Genomic DNA, 22709 nt, shown 5'->3' with positions numbered 1-22709 from the left:
ATCGACGCTCTTACTCCAACAGTGGAGGTGGGAGTAAGCGCCATCGACGGGGAGCCGTGGAGGTCTATTTTGCCACTGTCCTCACAGCGGGGTAAGTTGGCTCCGATAGGTCGATTTCAGCTACGCTATTTGCATAGCTGAATTTGCGTATCTTAAATACACACACACACACACACACACACACACACACCCCGTAGTGAAGACCTGACCTTATAGGGAAACTAATTTGAGTGTTTACTGACTTGTTACCATTCTTTATAAACACCAGAGCTAAGAAGGGAATCTATTAATTTCTCGCTCTTGTTCCAAATCTTACCTTCTTGGAATTCTTCTACATAGCAGATTGGACAATGGGGAAAGAACATTGGTTTTGTCCTGTATGCTTTATTTTAAAATTTAATTTTCTACTACAGGCAGTCTGGTAGTACTAGGTTACTTTGTAGCTTGCACACATACTCCCACTTGTGATTTCTTCTTGTTGACTTGTAACTATGCATTTCTAAATAGTGGAGAAATTGGAAAGGGTCCAAAGAAGAGCAACAAGAATGATTAAAGGTCTTGAGAACATGACCTATGAAGGAAGGCTGAAAGAATTGGGTTTGTTTAGTTTGGAAAAGAGAAGACTGAGAGGGGACATGATAACAGTTTTCAGGTATCTAAAAGGGTGTCATAAGGAGGAGGGAGAGAACTTGTTCACCTTAGCCTCTAAGGATAGAACCAGAAACAATGGGTTTAAACTGCAGCAAGGGAGGTCTAGGTTGGACATTAGGAACGTTTTCCTAACTGTCAGGGTGGTTAAACACTGGAACAAATTGCCTAGGGAGGTTGTGGAATCTCCGTCTCTGGAGATATTTAAGAGTAGGTTAGATAAATGTCTATCAGGGATGGTCTAGACAGTATTTGGTCCTGCCATGTGGGCAGGGGACTGGACTCGATGACCTCTCGAGGTCCCTTCCAGTCCTATAATCTATGAATAAACTTTATACATGATACATGGGAATACTTCAGAGCAACTGTGAATAAATAAAAGCTCTTATGAGGCTAATTTGCTGCTCTTGTGCTTATATCAATTTTAATCTGGAAAGCCAGTCTTGTAAACTCAATATAGCATATAAAAGTCAGCTAGAGTTCTTTCTGGCTCATGCAGCATCAATAATAACAATGCTGCCCATATATATGAAAGCACAACTTGGTCTGGGCAGCTCCATTGAACGTGATTTTGCATGGTTCTGAAGGTAAACTTCGTTCTTTAATTGGAACTTGGTTATGTAGTCTTGCTAAGGTAGGAGCTGAAATAGAATTTACTCTGTTTTGTAGCTGCATGGACTCTGTATTTTGAAGAGTGGGGACTTCTAAATCTCCCTTTTTTGTCACTAGAACGTTGACAGTCTCTGAATACACATGCGAAACTTCAGGAAGAAGAAATTCCCTGTTGGTGTACCACTAAAAGGCTGTTTACAGAGGGATAAAATGATGAAGGCATTGGATTTTAGTTTTTATAAGCTTTTGCTAGTTCTTGATCAAAGCTGTGCCAATTGTTTTTTTTTTAAGCTCTTTTCTGTAATTGTGATACTTTTCAGTAGTTAACAGGAGTTTTACGTGTATAACATGCTATGTTATAGAACTCACAATGTACTGGGGCTTCTGCAGAAAACCCCCAAAACTGGTTCTGTCCTACAGCCTTATGTAGACTAATACACACACAAAACTTTGGAAACATACGTGATGCAAACCTACCAAAGCAAGGAAATGAAAAGTTAAGTAGCTTAACAGTGCATGCGTACCTTCTCCAACAACAACCAGGTACCTCCCCTGCTGACTGTGCACCAGAACCTTAACTCTGCCACATCTCTGCATCGATCTTGGAAGAGCATGCCAACCATATATGGCAGTGGTGAAGAAGGCATAGAGATGTTTGCGAGCAGAGAGCGTGGAGGGGAAGGTGAAAGGAGACCAAGTCTGATGTACATATGGACTCTGCTGTGGGGCCACCACTCCATTTGGAAATGGAAGTCAGTGAGGAAGGATGGTTCCTATAGTTGCTGAGAACTCCCAGAAATGAGACTTTCCCTGTTTCCTCTGCCCCATCTTCATTCTACATTTGTGGGACTAAGTGAAAGAATAAGGATCACTGCTTCTCCATGACCTTGGCTCTGTTTAATGATGGAAAATGTGGTTTTCCGTGGAAAAAGTTGATTTTTCAGAAATGTCAATTTTGCCTACAACTATCCATTTTCCTAATGGAAAATTAAAACATGTAGTTCCGGGGGGTTCAGTGTTAATTTATATCCGTCTAAACTGCTGCAGTGTGTCATGGTGCATCATGGGATAGTTAGTCTAGCAGGGGACCTTGGCTTGTAAAGAAGAATGGGACCATGAGCCAGGTGAACTACACACTCCTAGGAGATACCAGGGCAACTCAAGCAGGCATCAGTTAATATTGACTCTTAATAATCAGATATTGCCAAATCAAATTTTTTCTGAACTTTTTGATCTGCCAAAAGTTTTGATAGTTTGACTTTTTGTCCCAATTGAGGATGAAAACATGATGAAATACTGGAATTTCCCATGGGACAGAAATTATGTTTTCCAATCAGCTATAACACCTATCCCACCCTGTCCCTTGACATGGATAGATGAAGAAAGTTGGATCAGTGTGTGGAGTACTACCTGGTTCTTTTGAAAGGCTCTCAGATACCATGGTGATGAGCTATAGTATAAGTATTTAGATGGACCTACTAATAGACCAGCAATATGATGACCCAGAGCGCTTCTAGAGAATAATATTGCCTTTGCCAGTGCTACTGGCAACAGCCAATTCCACCTCAGGTCACATATTTTAGAATCTGACCATATCAGCTGGGAGCTTATGCACTTTACATTGACTGACAAATTACAACTGCTCTCTGGGGCAGCCCTTGTGTTATTAATGAGGAGTTGGGTTGGTAGAAAGGGATAGTGTCAATGTTAAAGTGCAGAAACCCAGTCTCTCCAAGCTGTAGTAGCCTGGTATGAGTTCTGCAGTGCACCCGCAGAGCTCAATTTCAAGGATTGGTAAGAAATCTGGAGGCAGACTTACATCAGAGCACCCAGCATCATTTAAATCCATAATGTCAGATTGATTAGAGTGAGGTTCAGAGTAGGAGATAGTTGAGACCTAGTACCAAGGTCCTTAGAAAAGGGCTCTTAACTGCTAAAGAAACATTATTGTGAACCTCATGCTAGGAGACAGTTTCTCCTTAGCTGGAGGAACAGAGGGGGACTTTCTATTGCAGCTGGCTTTCTGAGCCACATTCACTTTGCGGAAATACCCCCATCTGTGAAGACCTAGCTAATTGGGAACAGTGAGGGAGGGCACATTCACACTGTTCTCTGTGAGAAGTAGAGTGGGGTTGGTGGGATCTGGATCCATTCCAGGGCACCTAGATTTGTGCCTCAGTTTAGTTGGTTGCTTGTGTTTATCCAGTATTAAGTTGCAGATTGATCTTCATTTAGAGAAAGATCTGGGAGTTATGACTTATTTCCTGTTTTGTTTTACAACAGACTTTCTGCAGTTGAGAAAACTGGTTGGCTCCTTTTGGTTTTATTTTGTGAAGCCCACATCATTCTGAACTTCCTCTGCTTCCCAGAACTGCAGAGAGATCTGATGGTTTAAAAACACACAATTAATTCCTCAGCTGTAGCTTAGTCAAACCATTTAACCTCATTGTGGTGAAAAGGAGCTGGGAGTTCTGGGCTCTCTTCCTAATCTAAGATTTATCCTGGGGGCCAGGGCAAATCACCTCCCCTCTCTGTGCCTCAGTTTCCTTGGGAGTAGAGATCAGCTGCCTATCCACACACACAGACTGGTTAGGGTTAGTTAACTGGATTTTGTAAAATCTTGAATGAAAGCCACTGTGTAACTGCCAAGTAGGTATTTCTTATTAAATTATGGAATTTGTCTAGGGTGTGCAGGTTTTTTTTCCACTCACTCACCATCAGGCTTCTGAAATCCATCAACCCCTCTGAAGGGGCTTATTACCCCTTGCTCTTAATGTTTATAAACTAGCCACAAAACTTCAGTATTGATTTACAGCCGTACTGCTGCAGCTGCTGAGGGGTCTGAGAGGAGCAAAGTGGTGGCAGAATAAGCTTAGGGAGAGTGGGAAAGACTGAGCCAGACAGGAGCCTAGGAAGCATGGTCTATTTTTAGGACAAGGCTGGCATATCACATATTTATCAAAGTCACAGTTCCAGATGCCTCACATGAGCAAAGGGTGCTGAAGGGCTGAGTTAATTTTAACTCCTCCAGCTGACAACTAACATGGACTGTGCGCAGGAACCAGAAGGGCTGAGACTTCGGGCAGAACCAGTTACCGACACCATTCTTGAGATTGGACAGAGACTTTTCCAGGTCAATCGTGGTGCATTATCTCTCCACAGTCGCTATTTTGAGGCCATGTTTTTTGGGGGCACTAGAGAGAGCTCCGAACACCACATAGTGATCAGAGGAGTAGATGCAGAGACTTTCCAAGCACTTCTCGAGTTCACTCGCACAGCCAAGGTGCTCATAACTCTGCACAATGTCACCCGCCTGCTGGAAACAGCCGACTTCCTCCAGTTTGAGAGAGTGAAAAGGATGTGTGAGAAGTTCCTGGAGAGGGAGCTGCACGTTTCCAACTGTCTGAGCCTGATGGCCTATGCCCAATGCTTTGCCTGTCCAGAGCTTCATGCATCAGCTCTCAGCGTGGCTCTCACGCACTGGACGGAAGTGACTTCTCAGGAAGAATTTAAGAAGCTTCCCAAAGAAATGTTGCTGCAGCTCCTGCAAAACAATGACCTCTTTGTTCCCCAAGAGGATGTCGTTTTTGATACTGTGATGAAATGGATAATGCAGGACCCAGCATCTAGGGAGGAGGCCTTCTTGGACTTGGTGGGGCAGGTCAGGGTAACCTTCCTGAGTCTTTCCTTCCTTGATATCTTGGTGAAACAAAGCAAAAGCCCTGGAGAGAAGGATTCCTCTGCCAGGCTGCTAAAGAAGTTAGACAGCTGCCCTCCGCTCAGATGGAGGAACATGGAGCTGTCTCCTTGCACCAGCAGGAGCTATGAGACCCTATATATTCTGGGAGGGAAGCATGATAAGGAGCAGCAAGAATTATTTCAGTTTCAACCTAAATCTGGCACCTGGCATCTTTGCTCCCCGCTGCAGCGCAGGAACCTCATCCAGTATGCAGTGGCAGCAGTAGGTAACTCTCTCTGAGATGCATGTGTACTCAGAACTCTTTGCAACAAATAGTGCAGGTGGCACCTAGCAAGAACTGGGCAAACTCAGAGGAAGTCAGGGTTTGGAGCCTTGATTGCGGTGGGCTCAGATTCTCCCCCCATTAAACCATCAGTGCTGTTAGTGACTTAACTCAGACCTAAAGTTCTCTTTGGTTCAAAGACCTGTTAGTCCTGGTGGCTTGGCTGTAAGGGGTTTGTATGGGGACTTGACTGAAAAAAGGAAATATTCATTCTTTCTGAATGTGATGATCATGGGGCATAAACATTAAAGCTATGACTCTACTCCCACTTACATCAGTTGTGCAGAGTAACTCTATTGTATAGCTTCCTTCTTAGGGCCAGAGCCCTCTCTGTCACAGTGATGATCTTCGGAATTAACTGCACGGACCTGACTGTGTTACACTGAGTGCATTACTCTTATGGGAGAGTTATTCTATTCTGTTAGTCTGACACATCTGAGCAAATACTGAAACAAATGTAAACTGGTGTGACGTTTAGTGCAAATTAAAGGGCAGATTAACTCTGTCTATCTTTGCAGCCATTTTGTGATGGCTTTGGGGTGATCAAGTTGTAATGGGATGAATACCTGTGGAATGCACATTTTAAGCTTAGTACTCTATAGAAAACCTTATTTTCCAGAGTTAGCTTCCTCCTATCAGGGAAGAGAAACAAGGCCATCTGACTTACATGACCAATCACAATGCAGGCAATGCAGCTAAATTTCAAATACCAAGTGTCAAATATTTGCAGCAAACTGTTCATGTCTCATCCATATTAGAAGCTGAAGGAGAGATTAAGACTCCAGTCCTGCACTCTGATCTACATGGGCAGACCCCATACCTACCTGGAACCCCATTGATTCCAAGGAGAACTTGCTCAGGTGCAAGGGACTCCACACAGATCAGGCTGCAGGAAGGAAGCCTAAATGTGCAAATTGCTTGAGGGGAAGTGGGCAGCAGGATATGCATGAGGATGGCTGAGAGATGCCTCTGCCTGACAGTTCTTTCCATTCTATCCCCAGGGAACTTCCTTTTTGTGACGGGAGGTTATTTCCGAGATGAGTTTGTGTGGTACAGCGTGGACTGGGTGTTGATCTATAATTGCTGGGACAACAACTGGCTGGAAGGGCCTGCTATGAAGCAGTCTCGCAACAGCCATTGTGCCGTAGGGGCTGGGCTCTATCTGTATGTGCTTGGAGGGAGCACAGATGAGGGCATAATCCCAGATGTGGAGCGCCTGGCATTAATGGACTCGCAATGGCAAAGCATGAGCCCCATGGTTCAGCCTGTGGAGAGAGCAGGTGCAGTCAGTGTGGGGACCAGGCTTTACGTGGTCTGTGGCCTGGATGAAAAGGGAGATGTGTATGGTGGAGTGCAGAGACTGGACATGGAGAAGGATGTTTGGGATGTCATCTCCTTCTCACCACTTCCCAGGTGAGGAACTCTGCTCTGGGATGTGACTCCCTGAAAAAGATTTCACGGGGTTTTCATTGAAGTCAATGGCAAAACTCCTACCGACTTCAGTTGCGCTGAATTTCTCCTCTGGTTGGTCTGGTATGATCCATCTGATCATGCTGGTTTCTGTTTGTAACCTTTATTCTCACACTTCTTATCAAACTGTCTGTACTGGGCTAGCTTGATTATCACTTCAAAAGTTTTTTTTTTTTCTCTTAATTAATTGGCCTCTCAGAGTTGGTAAGACAACTCCCACCTGTTTATGCTCTCTGTATGTGTGTGTATATATATCTCCTCAATATATGTTCCATTCTATATGCATCCGAAGAAGTGGGCTGTAGTCCACGAAAGCTTATGCTCTAATAAATTTGTTAGTCTCTAAGGTGCCACAAGTACTCCTGTTCTTCTTTTTTTTGTTTGTAACCTGTATCTCGTCAAGCTGTTCCATCTCTTGAAGGGATAAGGTGATGTCCAGGATAGGTTCACAGCAGCACTTAGATTGGCCCCTATTTTCTAGGGTCGCAACTGTTCCTCTTTTTAAAAGACAAAATTAACTTTATTATTGTTCATACTATTCTCACCTCCTTGTAAAGCACTCGCAGATTAAAAGTGCTATATAAGAACTAGGTATTATTGATTGATTTTATTTATGAATTTCTGTTACAGTGACTCCAGAGGCTGCACTCAGATCAAGCCTCAATGTGCAGGGTGCAGCTCAAACCTATAGTAAGAGGCAACCTCTGCCCTAAAGAGCGTACACTTAATTTAACTCCAGATGCACCAAGTGAGTGTTACAAACAAATGTGTGGAGGGAGCAGGAAAGAGGGGGCATGAGTCAGACACACCTGCTTCTGCCCAGAACAGTGCATGCAGTTTGCTGAGGGTTTATTTCCTTCTCTATTTAAAGATAAACCTACCAGTAGTAGAAGTTCCAGCTCAGCCCCCCGGCCATTGTTGTCTGGCTCTCAAATTAGTGCGAGTCAGAATCAATATAAAAGGGACAATGCCAAGATGAAAATCACATCACAAAGATTTGCAAAGTAAAGAATCGCATAGCATTTAGTTCAAGGGTCCTCAGACATTTCATTGGCTGCCTTGACAGTATTTTAACAGATTCTCTTGTGGCCACATCCTCTATTCACCATCCTGTGAAACATGTCCCCTCCCATTCATGGGTCCATACATTTCATGGCCAGAAGGGACCATTATGGTCGTGTAGTCTGTCCTCCTGCATTGCATAGGCCAGACAACCTCACCACTCCTCCTCATATCTAATCCAGCAACTTTTAGCTGAGCTACAGCATAGTTTTTAGAATGACAGCCAATCCTGATTTAAAGACTAGAAGTAATGGAGGATTTACAACACCCCTTACTGACTTGTTCCAATGGTTATTCATTCATTGTTAAAGTAGGCATTTTATTTCAGTTAGAACTTTGCTAACTTCAGGCAATGGCTTGTGATTGAATTAGAGCATATTTAATAGAAAGATTGATCTTGTCTTCATTTAAAAGCTTCAAATGAAGGCGAATTGACCACATCCCTTGCTAATCTGTTCCAATGGTTAATTACACTCGCTATTAAAAATGTGCATCTTATTTCCAGTTAGAATGTTGCTGACTTCAACTTCCAGCCATTGGATCTTATGTCTTTCTGCTAGACTAAAGAGCCATCTAGTATCAGATGTCTTCTCTTTGTATAAGCCCTCGCTAGATTGTAATTAAATCACATAATCACCTTCTCTTTCATAAATTAAATAGACGGAGCTCTTTTGAGTCTCTGAGTGTAAGGAGTATTTTCCAGACCTTTGTAACATTCAGTTTCCAAGGTGGGGGCTCCTCACTGACTATATGTCCTGGGAAGGTGGTGTGACTCCTTGTAAACTGATACTTGTTTCCCAAAAATTTAAACCTGACTCCTTACAAAGCTTTAGGATCCTTTCCATTCCTACCAGATGTTCTTTCCATGTTTTGTGGGAACAAATGAAGTCCTAGGTATGTTAGTATGTCTTTAATTATCAAAACTTGGGTTAGACCATTAGCTACCCTCTGAAATGTCCTTGATGCATTCATGAGTCTGAAAGGTGTTCTGCAGAACTGAAACACTCCCTAGGGTATCACAAAGGCAGTTTTTTCTCTATGCTCAGGTGCCCCTTTAATCTGATGACAAAGGTTGAAATTTACCTCTGTGCAGGGCCAGCAAAAAGCTGATGCACTGGTGTGAAGGCCTCATGCTGTCCTCTGCACAAGTGAATTTCATTCCAAGAGCAGACCTATTGAGAAAGATTGTAAAAACAGCCCCAAGTTGCTGTTTTGGACAATCACCGCACTTTAAAATATGATCACCAAAGGCTGGCATTATTTCTATTGTTTACTTTTTTACTTTCACTGGACTTGGACAGTTACACTAGACTGCTCAGTTTCTAGTCAGTTTCACTATCTAGTGCTCTTGCCCTAGCATTTCGCTCTTGTTTGGGGCTGCAGGGGGATATTTAAATGCAAAATAAAAGCAGTATTCATTGAATTAAAGAAGAAAAGATAGGCAATTGCTATTAAATCCCAGGCCCTAAACTACCTGACAGTGTTCCAGGAAAGATTAATAACTAATTAAAGGAGTCAAGTATCAGAGGGGTAGCCGTGTTAGTCTGGATCTGTAAAAAGCGACAAAGAGTCCTGTGGGACCTTTTAGACTAACAGAAGTATTGGAGCATAAGCTTTCGTGGGTGAATACCCACTTTGTCAGATGCATGTCTGACCTCTGATATTTAAAGAAGGTGATTTTTCCCTGAAGTGGATGGTTATTATTGAAAGCTAAAGAGTAGCAACATTTCAGTTAACTTCTGATGCAAGTAAAGCAGAGAGTTGATTAGTAAGAATATTGCAGAGAGGGCCTGAGATCTTCACTCACCATCATCAAACTGAGTTATTCTCAGCATCTATACAAATTGTTCAATGGTTTTCCATTTAGAGGAAACTGGATGCATGCTGGGAGTGCTGACCTTTCTCTTTGTGTCCTCCTGAGATCACCAGTTTTCCTTCTCCCTAGGTATGACCTCTGTGTTACAGCTCTGAATGGAGCACTCTACACCATAGGAGGAGGAGCCTTTCGCTTTGATATGGACACAGATGAATGGACCCAAGTGGATGAAGAGTGCCTGACTCAGAAATTCTTCATGGGATGCAGCACTGCGAATGGCCGAATTTATCTCCTGGGACAGAGGAAGGGGAACATGGCTGTCCCCAACATGGTGCTCTTTGACCCTTACACTGACACATGTCAGGTGGTAGATAGCAAACTCCCTTGCCCCGTTCCTATTTATGGGTGTGTCTCTATACGAAGATTTGACACATGAACTTAAGCAAGGCTGGACCCAGGTCACCATACAGAAAGGGAGTCCAGTGTGTTAACACTTACAAGGGCTGATATTTATTGTTTGTAGAACTTGTAGACTCTTGAAAACATCATTTATTCCTCTCCTGATTTTGTCTTTTTCAGTTTGGCAAATGCTGGTGTCCTTTGTCCTCAAGGAGCCTACAGGCAATGGAAGATTTGCTCCTTTCTTTATCAAGACATCTCCACTGGTGTCAGCATGATTCCATGAAAACATTTGTTAGCAAACTCGCTAACTTGGCCTCCGCAGTAGCAGCAGAAGGAATAACAGCATTGCAGGGTCGGTCAGAAACATGGCTGTTGGTTTTTTGTTTGTTATTTTGATTTTACCAAATGACAGGACAGCAGCTTCTCAACTGCTGAAGAGCACTCCAGGCAGCAGCAGGTAGAAGGCATCTGTCCAAAGAAAACCAAATTTCAGTCATTGAAAATTGATTCTTTTATTTTCAGCCCATAGGGATGACAGTACCTAAAATGCAAACAGAGCCATGACTATACAGACCTGAGCTACTTCATGCTTCACTCCTCTGGGTTCCTAAGGAGCCTGGGCAGGGCCCTGATTATATTGGAAGGAAAAGAGCAAGCATATGGTAGGATTTAAACTGATTCTTTATTCAAGCCAGTGCCCTCATCACCTCTGTGCTGACTCAGCTCCATGTGTAGTGTCACTCAGGTTTTAGGTAGCACCTAGGGAACCCTGTTCAGAGCTGCTGTTGATGGCTATGGAGATAGTTCTACAAATGACAAGAGGCCATCGGCTAGCAAATAGGAGTTGAGCCACATTCACTTTGCGTTGTTCTAATCTTATGGTGCTCAGACAGGGGATGAAATCCTGGCCATTGATGTCAATGAAATTTTGCAGTTAGCTACAATGAGGCCAAGATTTCACCCAGGATGGGTACATCGTCCCTCCCCGCTGCAACATTTCTGTTTATTATTATGCATGAGGCTGCTTGCTTCACAGCTGAGTGACATTTTCTGACTGAAACTGTTTCTCTGCAAAAAATGATTTGGTGTCACGGAAATGTTTCAATAATTTGTGAGACAAGATGGGTGAGGTAATATCAACAATTTGTGTTAGTTTCACCGAAGTTTTCATTTTGAAAACAAAGCTAACAAACTCCAAACAAGTCAAAACATTTTCTTTTGACATTTTCAAAACAAAATATTTAAATTTTTTAATTAAAAATAACTTTTTGTTACAAAATTTCCTTCAATTGTATTTTTAAAAAAGTTTTATAAAAATGCTCAAAATCAAAGTGAAATGTTTTGTCTGAGGCCAAATGATTTTTTTAACCTCTCAATTTGCCAAAAGTATCAAAAAATTGTTTTGGGGTCAATTCAACATGATTTTTAAAAATTGGAGCTACCACCAAACCAAAAAATCAGTTATTTGCCCAGCTCTGTCCGCACCATGTATAACGAGAGAAATAAGACTTAATTCCTAGTCATGTTTGAAAATTTACCTGCACTTTGCTTGTGCACTAGCTGCTCCCTAAGAGAGACACTCCAAAGATGGTAGTGTCAGAGCTTATAAATGATATAATTTATAATGACAGGTTTCAGAGTAACAGCCGTGTTAGTCTGTATCCGCAAAAAGAAGAACAGGAGTACTTGTGGCACCTTAGAGACTAACAAATTTATTAGATATCAGAGGGGTAGCCGTGTTCTGCCTCTAGAGATTTCCATTACTTGCATCTGAAGAAGTGAGGTTCTTACCCACGAAAGCTTATGCTCCCAATACTTCTGTTAGTCTCAAAGGTGCCACAGGACCCTCTGTTGCTTTTTACAAATTTATTAGAGCATAAGCTTTCGTGGACTACAGCATATATATGCATCCGAAGAAGTGGGCTGTAGTCCACGAAAGCTTATGCTCTAATAAATTTGTTAGTCTCTCAGGTGCCACAAGTACTCCTGTTCTTCTTTTTATAATTTATAATGTTAAACATTATGATCTAGAGCTATGATGGATAGAAAATTAATTAGCCATAGAGCAACGCATGTGACTGTGAATGCAAGCAGACTTCAGATTGGCTGGGTAAAGAACAAAACCTTCCTTTCTGTATTCTGAATTGTGCTGTATTAATCTTTGGCTAGTAATCTTTGATTAAATAAATTCTGATTGAGATGGTTGTCTGACATCTTGTATTATTATTTTTAAAGTTCAACTATGTAACAGTGGTTTGGAGGGTGGATATCAAAATGTGGTTCTTATCTTACTCATAGACTCATAGACGCATAGACTTTAAGGTCAGAAGGGACCATTATGATCATCTGGTCTGACCCCCTGCATGCTGCAGGCCGCAATACCCTTCCCTGGACTCTTCCGTTGAAGTCCCCAATCCTGTGTTTTAGTGACTTCAATCGGCTGAGACCCTCCTGCTAGTGATCCCTGCCCCATGCTGCGGAGGAAGGCGAAAAACCTCCAGAGGCTGAGCCAATCTACCCTGGAGGAAAATTCCTTCCCGACCCCAAATATGGCAATCAGTAATACCCCGAGCATATAGGCAAGAGTCTCTAGCCTGACCCTTGTTGGCCATTATGCTATTCATGTACCGTTGCTTGGTTTTCCTCGGCTACTATGTTTTACCATTAAACCATTCCCTCCATAAACTTATCCAACTTAATCTTAAAACCAGACAGGTCCGTCGCCCCCACCGTTTCCCTCGGAAGGCCGTTCCAATATTTCACCCCTCTGACGGTCAGAAACCTTCGTCTAATTTCAAGCCTGAACTTCCCCCCGGCCAGTTTGTATCCATTCGTTCTCATGTCCACATTAGTACTAAGCTGGAATAATTCTTCTCCCTCCCTTATATTAACCCCTCTGATATATTTGAAGATAGCAATCATATCCCCCCTCAGCCTTCGCTTTGTCAGACTAAACAACCCAAGCTCCTCTAATCTCTTTTCATACGACAGGTTTTCCATTCCTCTGATCATCTTAGTCGCCCTTCTCTGCACCCGTTCCAGTTTGAGTTCATCTTTTTTAAACATTGGAGACCAGAACTGCACACAGTACTCCAAATGAGGTCTCACCAGCGCCTTATACAACGGAAGCAGGACCTCTCTATCCCTACTAGATATACCTCGCCTAATACATCCCAAGACCGCATTGGCTTTTTTCACCGCCACGTCACATTGTCGACTCATAGTCATCCTGCGGTCCACAAGGACCCCTAGGTCCTTCTCCTCTTCCGTTACTTCTAACCAATGCGTCCCCATCTTGTAATTAAAATTTTTATTAGTCATCCCCAAGTGCATCACCTTACACTTTTCACTATTAAATTTCATCCTATTTCTGACACTCCAATTCACAAGCTCATTCAAGTCTCCCTGCAGAATATCCCTATCCTCCTCCGAGTTTGCAACTCCTCCCACCTTCGTATCATCCGCAAACTTTATCAGCCCACTCTTGCAATCGGTCCCGAGGTCAGTTATAAATAGATTAAATAAAATGGGTCCCAAAACCGAACTTTGAGGCACTCCACTAGTAACCTCCCTCCAACCCGACAATTCACCCTTTAATACGACCCGCTGCATTCTCCCCATTAACCAATTCCTTATCCACCTCTGGATTTTCATATCGATCCCCATGTTTTTCATTTTAACCAATAATTCCTCAGGGGGTACTGTATCAAATGCTTTACTGAAATCCAGGTATATTAGGTCCACTGCATTTCCTTTATCTAATAAGTCAGTTACTTTCTCAAAGAAGGAGATCAGATTCGTTTGGCACGATCTGCCCTTCATAAAACCATGCTGTAATTTATCGCATTTGCCATTAGCCTCAAGGTCCTCAACTAGTTTCTCTTTCAGAATGTTCTCCAGCACCTTGCACACTACTGATGTTAAACTAACAGGCCTATAGTTACCCGGGTCACTTTTTTTCCCTTTCTTGAAAATAGGAACCACATTGGCTATTCTCCAGTCTAACGGGACCACCTCCGAGTTTACAGATTCATTAAATATAGTCGCTAATGGGCCTGCTATTTCCCGCGCCAATTCCTTCAGTATTCTCGGATGAAGATCGTCCGGTCCACCTGACTTAGTCCCATTAAGGCGTACTAGTTTTGTTTCTACCTCGGATGCGGAAATCCCCCATCCTGTATGCCCCTCTGTAACGGTGCTAGTATCCCTAATACCTTCAATGGCCTCATTAAACACCGATGCAAAATATTCATTGAGATATTGCGCCATGCCTAGATTATCTTTAATCTCTAATCTCCTCTCCGGCTATATCTTGGCTCTGCAATTGATTTCTGTTCAATTATGAGCAATTCATGATACATAGTTGAGTCTTATTGACCCCATTTGTACCTAAGGGACCCAAATTGCGTTAGATCCACTGAAAAGAAAAACTTTTTCACTAGGAGGGTGGTGAAGCACTGGAATGGGTTCCCTAGGGAGGTGGTGGAATCTCCTTCCTTAGAGGTTTTTAAGGCCTGGCTTGACAAAGCCCTGGCTGGATTGATTTAGTTGGGGATTGGTCCTGCTTTGATCAGGAGGTGGGACTATATGACCTCCTGAGGTCCCTTCCCAGGGCCGGCTCCAGGCACCAGCTGACCAAGCACGTGCTTGGGGCGGCACCTGAGAAGGGGCGGCCAATGTTGGGGTTGCAGGGGGCGCTCGCGGTGTTTTGTTGTTTGTTCAGCGGGGCGGCACTCGAGGGTTTTTTCTTTTTTTTTTTTTGGCTGGGCAGCGCGGGGGATGTTTCGGTGGCGCGGCGCTGGGGAGTATGGGGGTGGGATTCGGCGGTGCGGCCCAGTGCTCTGGGGGTTTGGGCGGGGCAGGAGTTTGGCCGGCCTCGTGCTCGGGGGGTTTGGCCGGCCCGGCCCGGCGCTCAGGGGGGCAGGGGTTTGGGCGGCACAGCGCTCCGGGGGTTTCAGCGGCCCGGCGCGGCGTTGGGGGGGCACGGGGGTTTGGGCGGCCAGGCACTGGGGGCGGGGGGTTCGGTGGCCCGGTGTGGCGCTTGAGCGGGGGGTTCGGTGGCCCGGTGCGGCGCTCTAAAAAGTTAGAGCCTGCCCTGTCCCTTCCAATCCTGATATTCTATGATTCTATTAAAAGCACAGATGCTAGAAGGCTCCAGCACCTGCACCAGCACCAGGACTTGCCTCATGCTACCATGTCCAACAGTCAATGCAGCTACTGGACAATGCTGGGAGGAGGTGAGTGATGGCTCATCAATGCACTTCTGGGATTGAAATGTACATGGGCCTGTTCACTCAACCCCCATGCATCCATGGGGTCAAGAGAACGGATACCCTGGCAATGGGCAATTCCAGTACCTATGAGATTGCACTGGTCTCTCTGTTAGTTTGCACTTTTCCTGAATATTACAATGGCTCACTTACGAGCAGGGCTGCCTTGGTTTAGTTTTAATACATTATCATTTAACTAAGATTTTCGTTTTACACTTCGCTGCTGTGCAGGTGCTTGGGAAGCAAGAAAGAGGCAGGAAGTTTTAATAAGCTTTTAATAATCTTTTAAATTCTCTTAACATCACATCAAAGCAATAGTAGATAGGTATGTACACTACAACACTCACATTCCCCCATGAAGCAGCTGATATGGGACTCCATTCATAAAGAATGAATAGAGGGTAATGTAATTAATGCAAATCAACATGGGTTTATGGAAAATAGATCCTGTCAAACTAACTTGATACTTTTTTTGATGGGGTTACAAGTCGGGTGATAATGGTAATAGTGTTGACGTAATGCATTTAGATTTCTGTAAGCTGTTTAACTAGGTAGCACATGATATGTTGATTAAAAACTAGAATGATATAAAATTAACATGGCAAATACATTAAAAACACATTAAAAACAAGTGAACGGATAGGTCTCAAAATGTAATGATAAATAGGGAATTGTCATCAAGTGGGTGTGTTTCCAGTTGGGACCTCCAGGGATTAGTTCTTGTCCCTGTTCTATTTTACATTTTTATCAATGACTTGGAAGAAAACATAAAATCATCACTGATGACGTTTGCAGATGACACAATAATTGGGGGGTGGTAAATAATGAAGAGGACAGGTCACTGGTTCAGAGCAATCTGGATCACTTGGTTAAACTGGGCTCAAGCAAACAATACGCTTTATAATGCAGCTATGTGTAAATGTATACATTTAGAAACAAAGAATGGAGGCCATACTTATGTGGTGGGAGACTCTATCCTGGGAAGCAGTGACATTAAAAAAGATTTGGGGGTCATGATGAATAATCAGCTAAACATGAGCTTTCAAAGTGACACTGTGGCCAAAAAAGATGATGCAACCCTGGGATGCATAAACAGGAAACTCAAGTAGGAGTAAAGTGGTTATTTTATCTCTGTATTTGGCACTGCAGGAATACTCTGTCCAATTGTGGGGTACACAATTGAAGAAGGATGTTGGTAAATTGGAGAGGGTTCAGAGAAGAGCCATAACATGGGCAATGGGTACCATAGGCTGGAGGAGGCTGTGCCTCCCCAAACAGCCAGGTGTGGCCCTGCTCATGACCCGCCACCAGCCCCCTCTTGCTTCCTGCTAGGTGTGCGCTGGCAGCTCCAGTCCCGCTGTGTAGTGACCCCGGCTTGGGCTGGGGCAACGCCACCCGCCCTCAGGGCTGCTGGAACAATTTGTATAGTGGGGGTGCTGGGAGCCATTGAACCAAACTGTGGACCCTGTATATGATGGAAACCACTTCAAGCCAGGAGGTGCTGAAGTACCCCCCGCAGCCCTAGTTCCAGCACCTATGCCTGCCCTCCCGGCGCTCTGGGGCTGAGGGGACTGCTGCCACATGTCACCCGCCCTTCCGGGTCTGCGGGGGCCTGTGGTCACACATCCTCCCAGTGCTCCAGAGCTGGGGGAGCTTCAGCCTCTCAGCACTCTGGGGATGCGGGGGTGGGGGAGTTGTGGCCATATGCCACCCACCCTCCCAGTGCTCCAGGGCTAGGGGGGCTAGCCTGGGGTTGGGGTGGGTGGCTGTGGTGGGGGGGCTCTGGGCTCCAGCGGGGAGCACGGAAAGGGGCAGGGTCTCGGGCGGAAGGGACTAGCCTCCCCCAGCTGGTGATTCACAAACCACCCATGAGCCACAAGAATGATTAAAGGATTAGAAAACATGCCTTACAGTGCTAGATTCAAGGAGCTCAATGTATTTAGGTTAACAAAGAGAACGTCAAGGGATGACGTGATTACACTCTCTATGTTGGGAATAAATATTTGTTAATGGACTCTTCAATCTAGCAAAGAAAGTTATAACATGATCTAGTGGCTGGAAGCTGAAGCTCGACAAATTCAGAATGGAAAGAAGTGTACATTTTTGACAGTGAGGATAATTAACCATTGGAACAATTTACCAAGGGTCATAATAATATATTGAGATATACCTCTCTCAGAGAGCTGGAAGGTCATTGGGTCCAGCCCCCTGCCTTCACTAGCAGGACCAAATACTGATTTTTGCCCCACATCCCTAAGTGGCCCCCTCAAGGATTGAGCTCACAACCCTGGATTTAGCAGGCCAATGCTCAAACCACTGAGCTATCCCTCCCTTGAGGGAATTATGGTGGATTCTCCATTACTGACCATTTTAAAATCAAGGTTGGACATTTTTCTGAAAGATCTGCTCAAAGGGTTATGTTGGGGCAGGTCTCTGGCCTGTGTTATCCTCAGGGATCAGATTAGGTGACCACAGCAGTCCATTCTTGCCTTGGAATATATGAATCTCCCAATGTGATGCAAGGTGGTTTGTGCACAAAGCATCCCTCCCTTCCCTTACTCTCCTGGACCCTGCATCAGTGATGGCAGGTGCACTTTCTGGTTGCCTGTACTTGGTCTGCAAACAGCCGTGTCTGAAACCCACTTCTGGTAGGGGACATGACCAAATGTGCCCTGGTGATTCTGCACCCCTGCAAAACTCTATGGGGGACACTGAACCAGGGGCACAAATTAGGGCTGTCCTGAAGTCTGTGTAGAGGTTCACACTGGCTCCCAGCAGTCTCTGTGTACAGATCACACACCTATGGTACTCTGAGGTGTCAATTCTCTCCTCTTACACCCATGCAGCTCCATAGGAGTTACAGAGGGCAGAGTGAGGATTTCCAATGGGCATCAGTAACTGAGGGCATTTCTAGCTGCCAGCTTCAGGAGAAGGAATCAAAAACCAGCTCGCCTGAGAGAGGTAAGGGGTCCAGGGTAATGTGCTAAAATGATTTTACTACTTCCTGGAAGGGGAGACAATGAGTAGAGACATAGGCGCTGACTTCGTGGCTGCTCTGGGGCTGGAGCACCCATGGGGAAAAATTAGTGGGTGCTCTGCACCCACCGGCAGTCAAGCTCCCCTCCCCCACCCCACCTCACCTCCTCTTCTGCCTCCTCCCCCCGCCTGAGCGTGCCGCATCCCTGCTCCTCCACCTACCTCCCAGCGCTTCCCCCCGGCCACCACTAAACAGCAGTTTGGCCGCTCTGGGGGGGAGAGGGAGGAGCGGGAACATGGTGCGCTCAGGGGAGGAGGTGGGGTAGAGGCAGGGCCTAGGTGGGGATTTGAGGAAGGAGTCCTAATAGGGGCAGGGAGGGGGTGAAGTTGGGGTGAGGATTTTGGGGAAGGGGTGGAGTCAGAGTGGGGCCGGGGACAGAGGGGGGTCGAGCACCCACCGGCAGGAGCAGAAGTCGACGCCTATGAGTAGAGATGGGAAACTGCACCTTAACCACTAGATCCCTCACCTTTGGAGTTCTACAAGGCTCAATTCTTTCTTTGCTCCTGTTCAACATCTACACACAGCCACTGAGTGAACGGTCAAATGACATGGACTCGTGCCAGCAGTATGTGGATGACATAGCTCTAGTCCTTCATCACACAGGACCATGTCACTACCACCATAGCCCAATGCTTGGATGAGATCAGCTCTTGGATGAAGACTAGTTGGCTGAAGGCAGAGGGGATGCTGGTGGGAAGAGGAAAGCACTTTGAAGGGTGTGCAGGCACAGTGCAGCCTCCTTTGGCTCACCCAAGGACTCCAAGCTGTCAAGAGGCTGCTGTACAACTATAAAAAAACTCTAGGGCCCTGATCCTTTCCTCTCAGATCTGCTTAAGCTTCATCAGGGCAAGTTTTAGATGCAGGACCGAGGTCTCCAGTCCCATCTAGATCACCTTGATATTGGACACTGCATTGTAACCTATGGACTAATACTAAAAGAGCTTTCTGCAGCTTTAAAGCTCACCATCTATACTATGAAACTAACCCAAGAATCATAGACTATCAGGGTTGGAAGGGACCTCAGGAGTCATGTAGTCCAACCCCCTGCTCAAAGCAGGACCAATCCCCAGACAGATTTTTGCCCCAGATTCCTCAGTGGCCCTCTCAAGGACTGAATTCACAACCCTGGGTGTAGTAGGCCAATGCTCAAACCACCAAGCTATCCCTCCCTCCAAAATTTGACTCTGGTGGGACTTGAACCCACAACCTTGAACGACTTTGATCTAGTGCTACACTAGACTAGACCTCTAATGCACTATCCATTATGCCACAGAGACTTCTTATAGTGAGCTGATTCACGTCTGTATGTAAACTGATCTTTTAACCAATACTTTCTTTTCTTTTTTATTAAAGTTTAGTTTAGTTAATAAGAATTGACTGTAAGCGTGTATTTGGGTAAGAACTGAAATATTCAGTGACCAGGTGGGTAATGTGTCCCATCATTTGGGATTGGTAGAACTTTTTCTATGATTTTCAGTAATCATTATATTTGACTTCGCTGTCTGGCTGGGTTGCTATAAGGGAACTGTGTTTTTGGCTTCTGTGCAACCAGTAAGGTATTGTAGAAACTGTTTTGCACTGGCTTGGTAAATCTAAGTATTGGAATATCCACCAGTTTGGGGGACTGTCTGCCCCAATATTTGCAGTTTGCCCTAATTGAGCAATCTCATCATGGCCGCCCTAGGACTCTGGTTACAGCTGGCTTCCCATAGAATTTCGGATCAAGTTTTAGGTCTTTGTCCTTAACTTCCAGGTATTTGAGAGCCTGGCCTGAGGGTGTCTAAGAGAACCTAGAGCCCTGGGATGAAGACCATGGTCAACAGCTCCACTACTCAGAGAGTTCCATTGTGTCAACCGTAAAGGTAAAGCTCATATGTGTGGGAGCCAGCCCAAGGCTGTGGGATGAACGCCCCAGGAACCAAGGGCCACCACAAATGTCCCCATCTTCATGCAAGGGCAAGGAGCATTTCTTTGACCTTGCCTCCTCTAGCAGAAACAGACAGCAACATGTGTACGTGTGTTCAGAGAAAATATATACAAATTCCAAAACAAGACACTCCCTGCACATCCTTCTCCCCTGGGGCAAGGATGAGAACAGACACATGACCGATGTTAGTAATGTTGCATCATGCCCTGCTGGAGGCACTCAGATACTACTGTGATGAATACCATATAAGAACTAGATAGACTACAACAGGATAGACTGAGCTGGGCCATTCAGAGTGATCACTGATCAGAAACTGATTTTAAAAACCACTCAGGGCTAGACTCAGTGGGCAAAACATATTGTTGATTGTTTTCCTCACACTCATAGATTCTAGGACTGGAAGGGACCTCGAGAGGTCATCGAGTACAGTCCCCTGCCCGCATGGCAGGACCAAATACTGTCTAGACCATCCCTGTTAGACATTTATCTAACCTACTCTTAAATATCTCCAGAGATGGAGATTCCACAACCTCCCTAGGCAATTTATTCCAATGTTTAACCACCCTGACAGTTAGGAACTTTTTCCTAATGTCCAACCTAGACCTCCCTTGCTGCAGTTTAAACCCATTGCTTCTTGTTCTATCCTTAGAGGCTAAGGTGAACAGGTTTTCTCCCTCCTCCTTATGACACCCTTTTAAATACCTGAAAACTGCTATCATGTCCCCTCTCAGTCTTCTCTTTTCCAAATTAAACAAAACCAATTCTTTCAGCCTTTCTTCATAGGTCATGTTCTCAAGACCTTTAATCATTCTTGTTGCTCTTCTCTGGACCCTTTCCAATTTCTCCACATCTTTTTTAAAATGCGGTGCCCAGAACTGGACACAATACTCCAGCTGAGGCCTAACCAGAGCAGAGTAGAGCGGAAGAATGACTTCTCGTGTCTTGCTCACAACACACCTGTTAATACATCCCAGAATCAGGTTTGCTTTTTTTGCAACAGCATCACACTGTTGAGTCATATTTAGCTTGAGGTCCACTATAACCCCTAGATCCCTTTCTGCCGTACTCCTTCCTAGACAGTCTCTTCCCATTCTGTATGTGTGAAACTGATTGTTCCTTCCTAAGTGGAGCACTTTGCATTTGTCTTTGTTAAACTTCATCCTGTTTAACTCAGACCATTTCTCCAATTTGTCCAGATCATTTTGAATTATGACCCTGTCCTCCAAAGCAGTTGCAATCCCTCCCAGTTTGGTATCATCTGCAAACTTAATAAGCGTACTTTCTATGCCAATATCTAAGTCGTTGATGAAGATATTGAACAGAGCCGGTCCCAAAACAGACCCCTGCGGTACCCCACTCGTTATGCCTTTCCAACAGGATTGGGAACCACTAATAACAACTCTCTGAGTACGGTTATCCAGCCAGTTATGCACCCACCTTATAGTAGCCCCATCTAAATTGTATTTGCCTAGTTTATCAATAAGAATATCATGCGAGACTGTATCAAATGCCTTACTAAAGTCTAGGTATACCACATCCACAGCTTCACCCTTATCCACAAGGCTCGTTATCCTATCAAAGAAAGCTATCAGACTGGTTTGACATGATTTGTTCTTCACAAATCCATGCTGGCTGTTCCCTATCACCTTACCACCTTCCAAGTGTTTGCAGATGATTTCCTTAATTACTTGCTCCATTATCTTCCCTGGCACAGAAGTTAAACTAACTGGCCTGTAGTTTCCTGGGTTGTTTTTATTTCCCTTTTTATAGATGAGCACTATATTTGCCCTTTTCCAGTCTTCTGGAATCTCTCCTGTCTCCCATGATTTTCCAAAGATAATAGCTAGAGGCTCAGGCCTGGTCTACACTACGACTTTAATTCGGTTTTATCAGCGTTAATTCGAATTTACCCTGCAATTGTCCACACAACGATGCCATTTATTTCGAAATAAAGGGCCCTTTAAATCGATTTCTGTACTCCACCCCGACGAGCGGAGTAGCGCCAAAATCGATTTTAACATTTCGAATTAGGGATAGTGTGGCCGCAATTCGATGGTATTGGCCTCCGGGAGCTATCCCACAGTGCATCATTGTGACCGCTCTGGACAGCAATCTAAACTCGGATGCACTGGCCAGGTAGACAGGAAAAGCCCCGCGAACATTTGAATTTCATTTCCTGTTTGCCCAGCGTGGAGAGCACAGGTGACCACAGATAGCTCATCAGCACAGGTAACCATGCAGGCCGATAATCGAAAAAGAGCACCAGCATGGACCGTGAGGGAGGTACTGGATCTGATCGCTGTATGGGGAGAGGATTCAGTGCTAGCAGAACTTCGTTCTAAAAGACAAAATGCCAAAACTTTTGAAAAAATCTCCAAGGGCATGATGGAGAGAGGCCACAATAGGGACTCAGATCAGTGCCAAGTGAAAGTCAAGGAGCTCA

The 22709-nt window shown here is 44.7% G+C and overlaps 1 protein-coding gene and 1 long non-coding RNA gene across 3 annotated transcripts; both read left to right on the top strand.

Moving 5' to 3' along the window:
* Positions 1-980: 980 nt before the first annotated feature.
* LOC117868934 (kelch-like protein 23) lies at positions 981-11264 on the top strand. 2 transcript variants are annotated; one of them, XM_034755331.1, is made up of 4 exons: positions 981-5225; positions 6284-6695; positions 9760-9961; positions 10210-11264. In XM_034755331.1, the coding sequence occupies exons 1-4, from the start codon at positions 4304-4306 to the stop codon at positions 10426-10428; spliced, it is 1755 nt and encodes a 584-aa protein (XP_034611222.1). In that variant the 5' UTR covers positions 981-4303; the 3' UTR covers positions 10429-11264. The 2 variants fall into 2 exon arrangements, with proteins under 2 accessions (XP_034611222.1, XP_034611223.1); XM_034755332.1 differs by having other exon boundaries at positions 9760-11264.
* A 3842-nt stretch (positions 11265-15106) lies between these two features.
* LOC117868965 lies at positions 15107-20638 on the top strand. The gene is made up of 3 exons (XR_004643746.1): positions 15107-15269; positions 18149-18263; positions 20093-20638. It is a non-coding gene; the product is annotated as an uncharacterized LOC117868965 (long non-coding RNA).
* Positions 20639-22709: the final 2071 nt, after the last annotated feature.

This window comes from Trachemys scripta, chromosome 22 (assembly GCF_013100865.1).
Source record: "Trachemys scripta elegans isolate TJP31775 chromosome 22, CAS_Tse_1.0, whole genome shotgun sequence".
In the NCBI taxonomy this organism is placed as follows: Eukaryota; Metazoa; Chordata; order Testudines; family Emydidae; genus Trachemys; species Trachemys scripta.
This window is presented reverse-complemented; position numbering and strand designations above follow the sequence as displayed.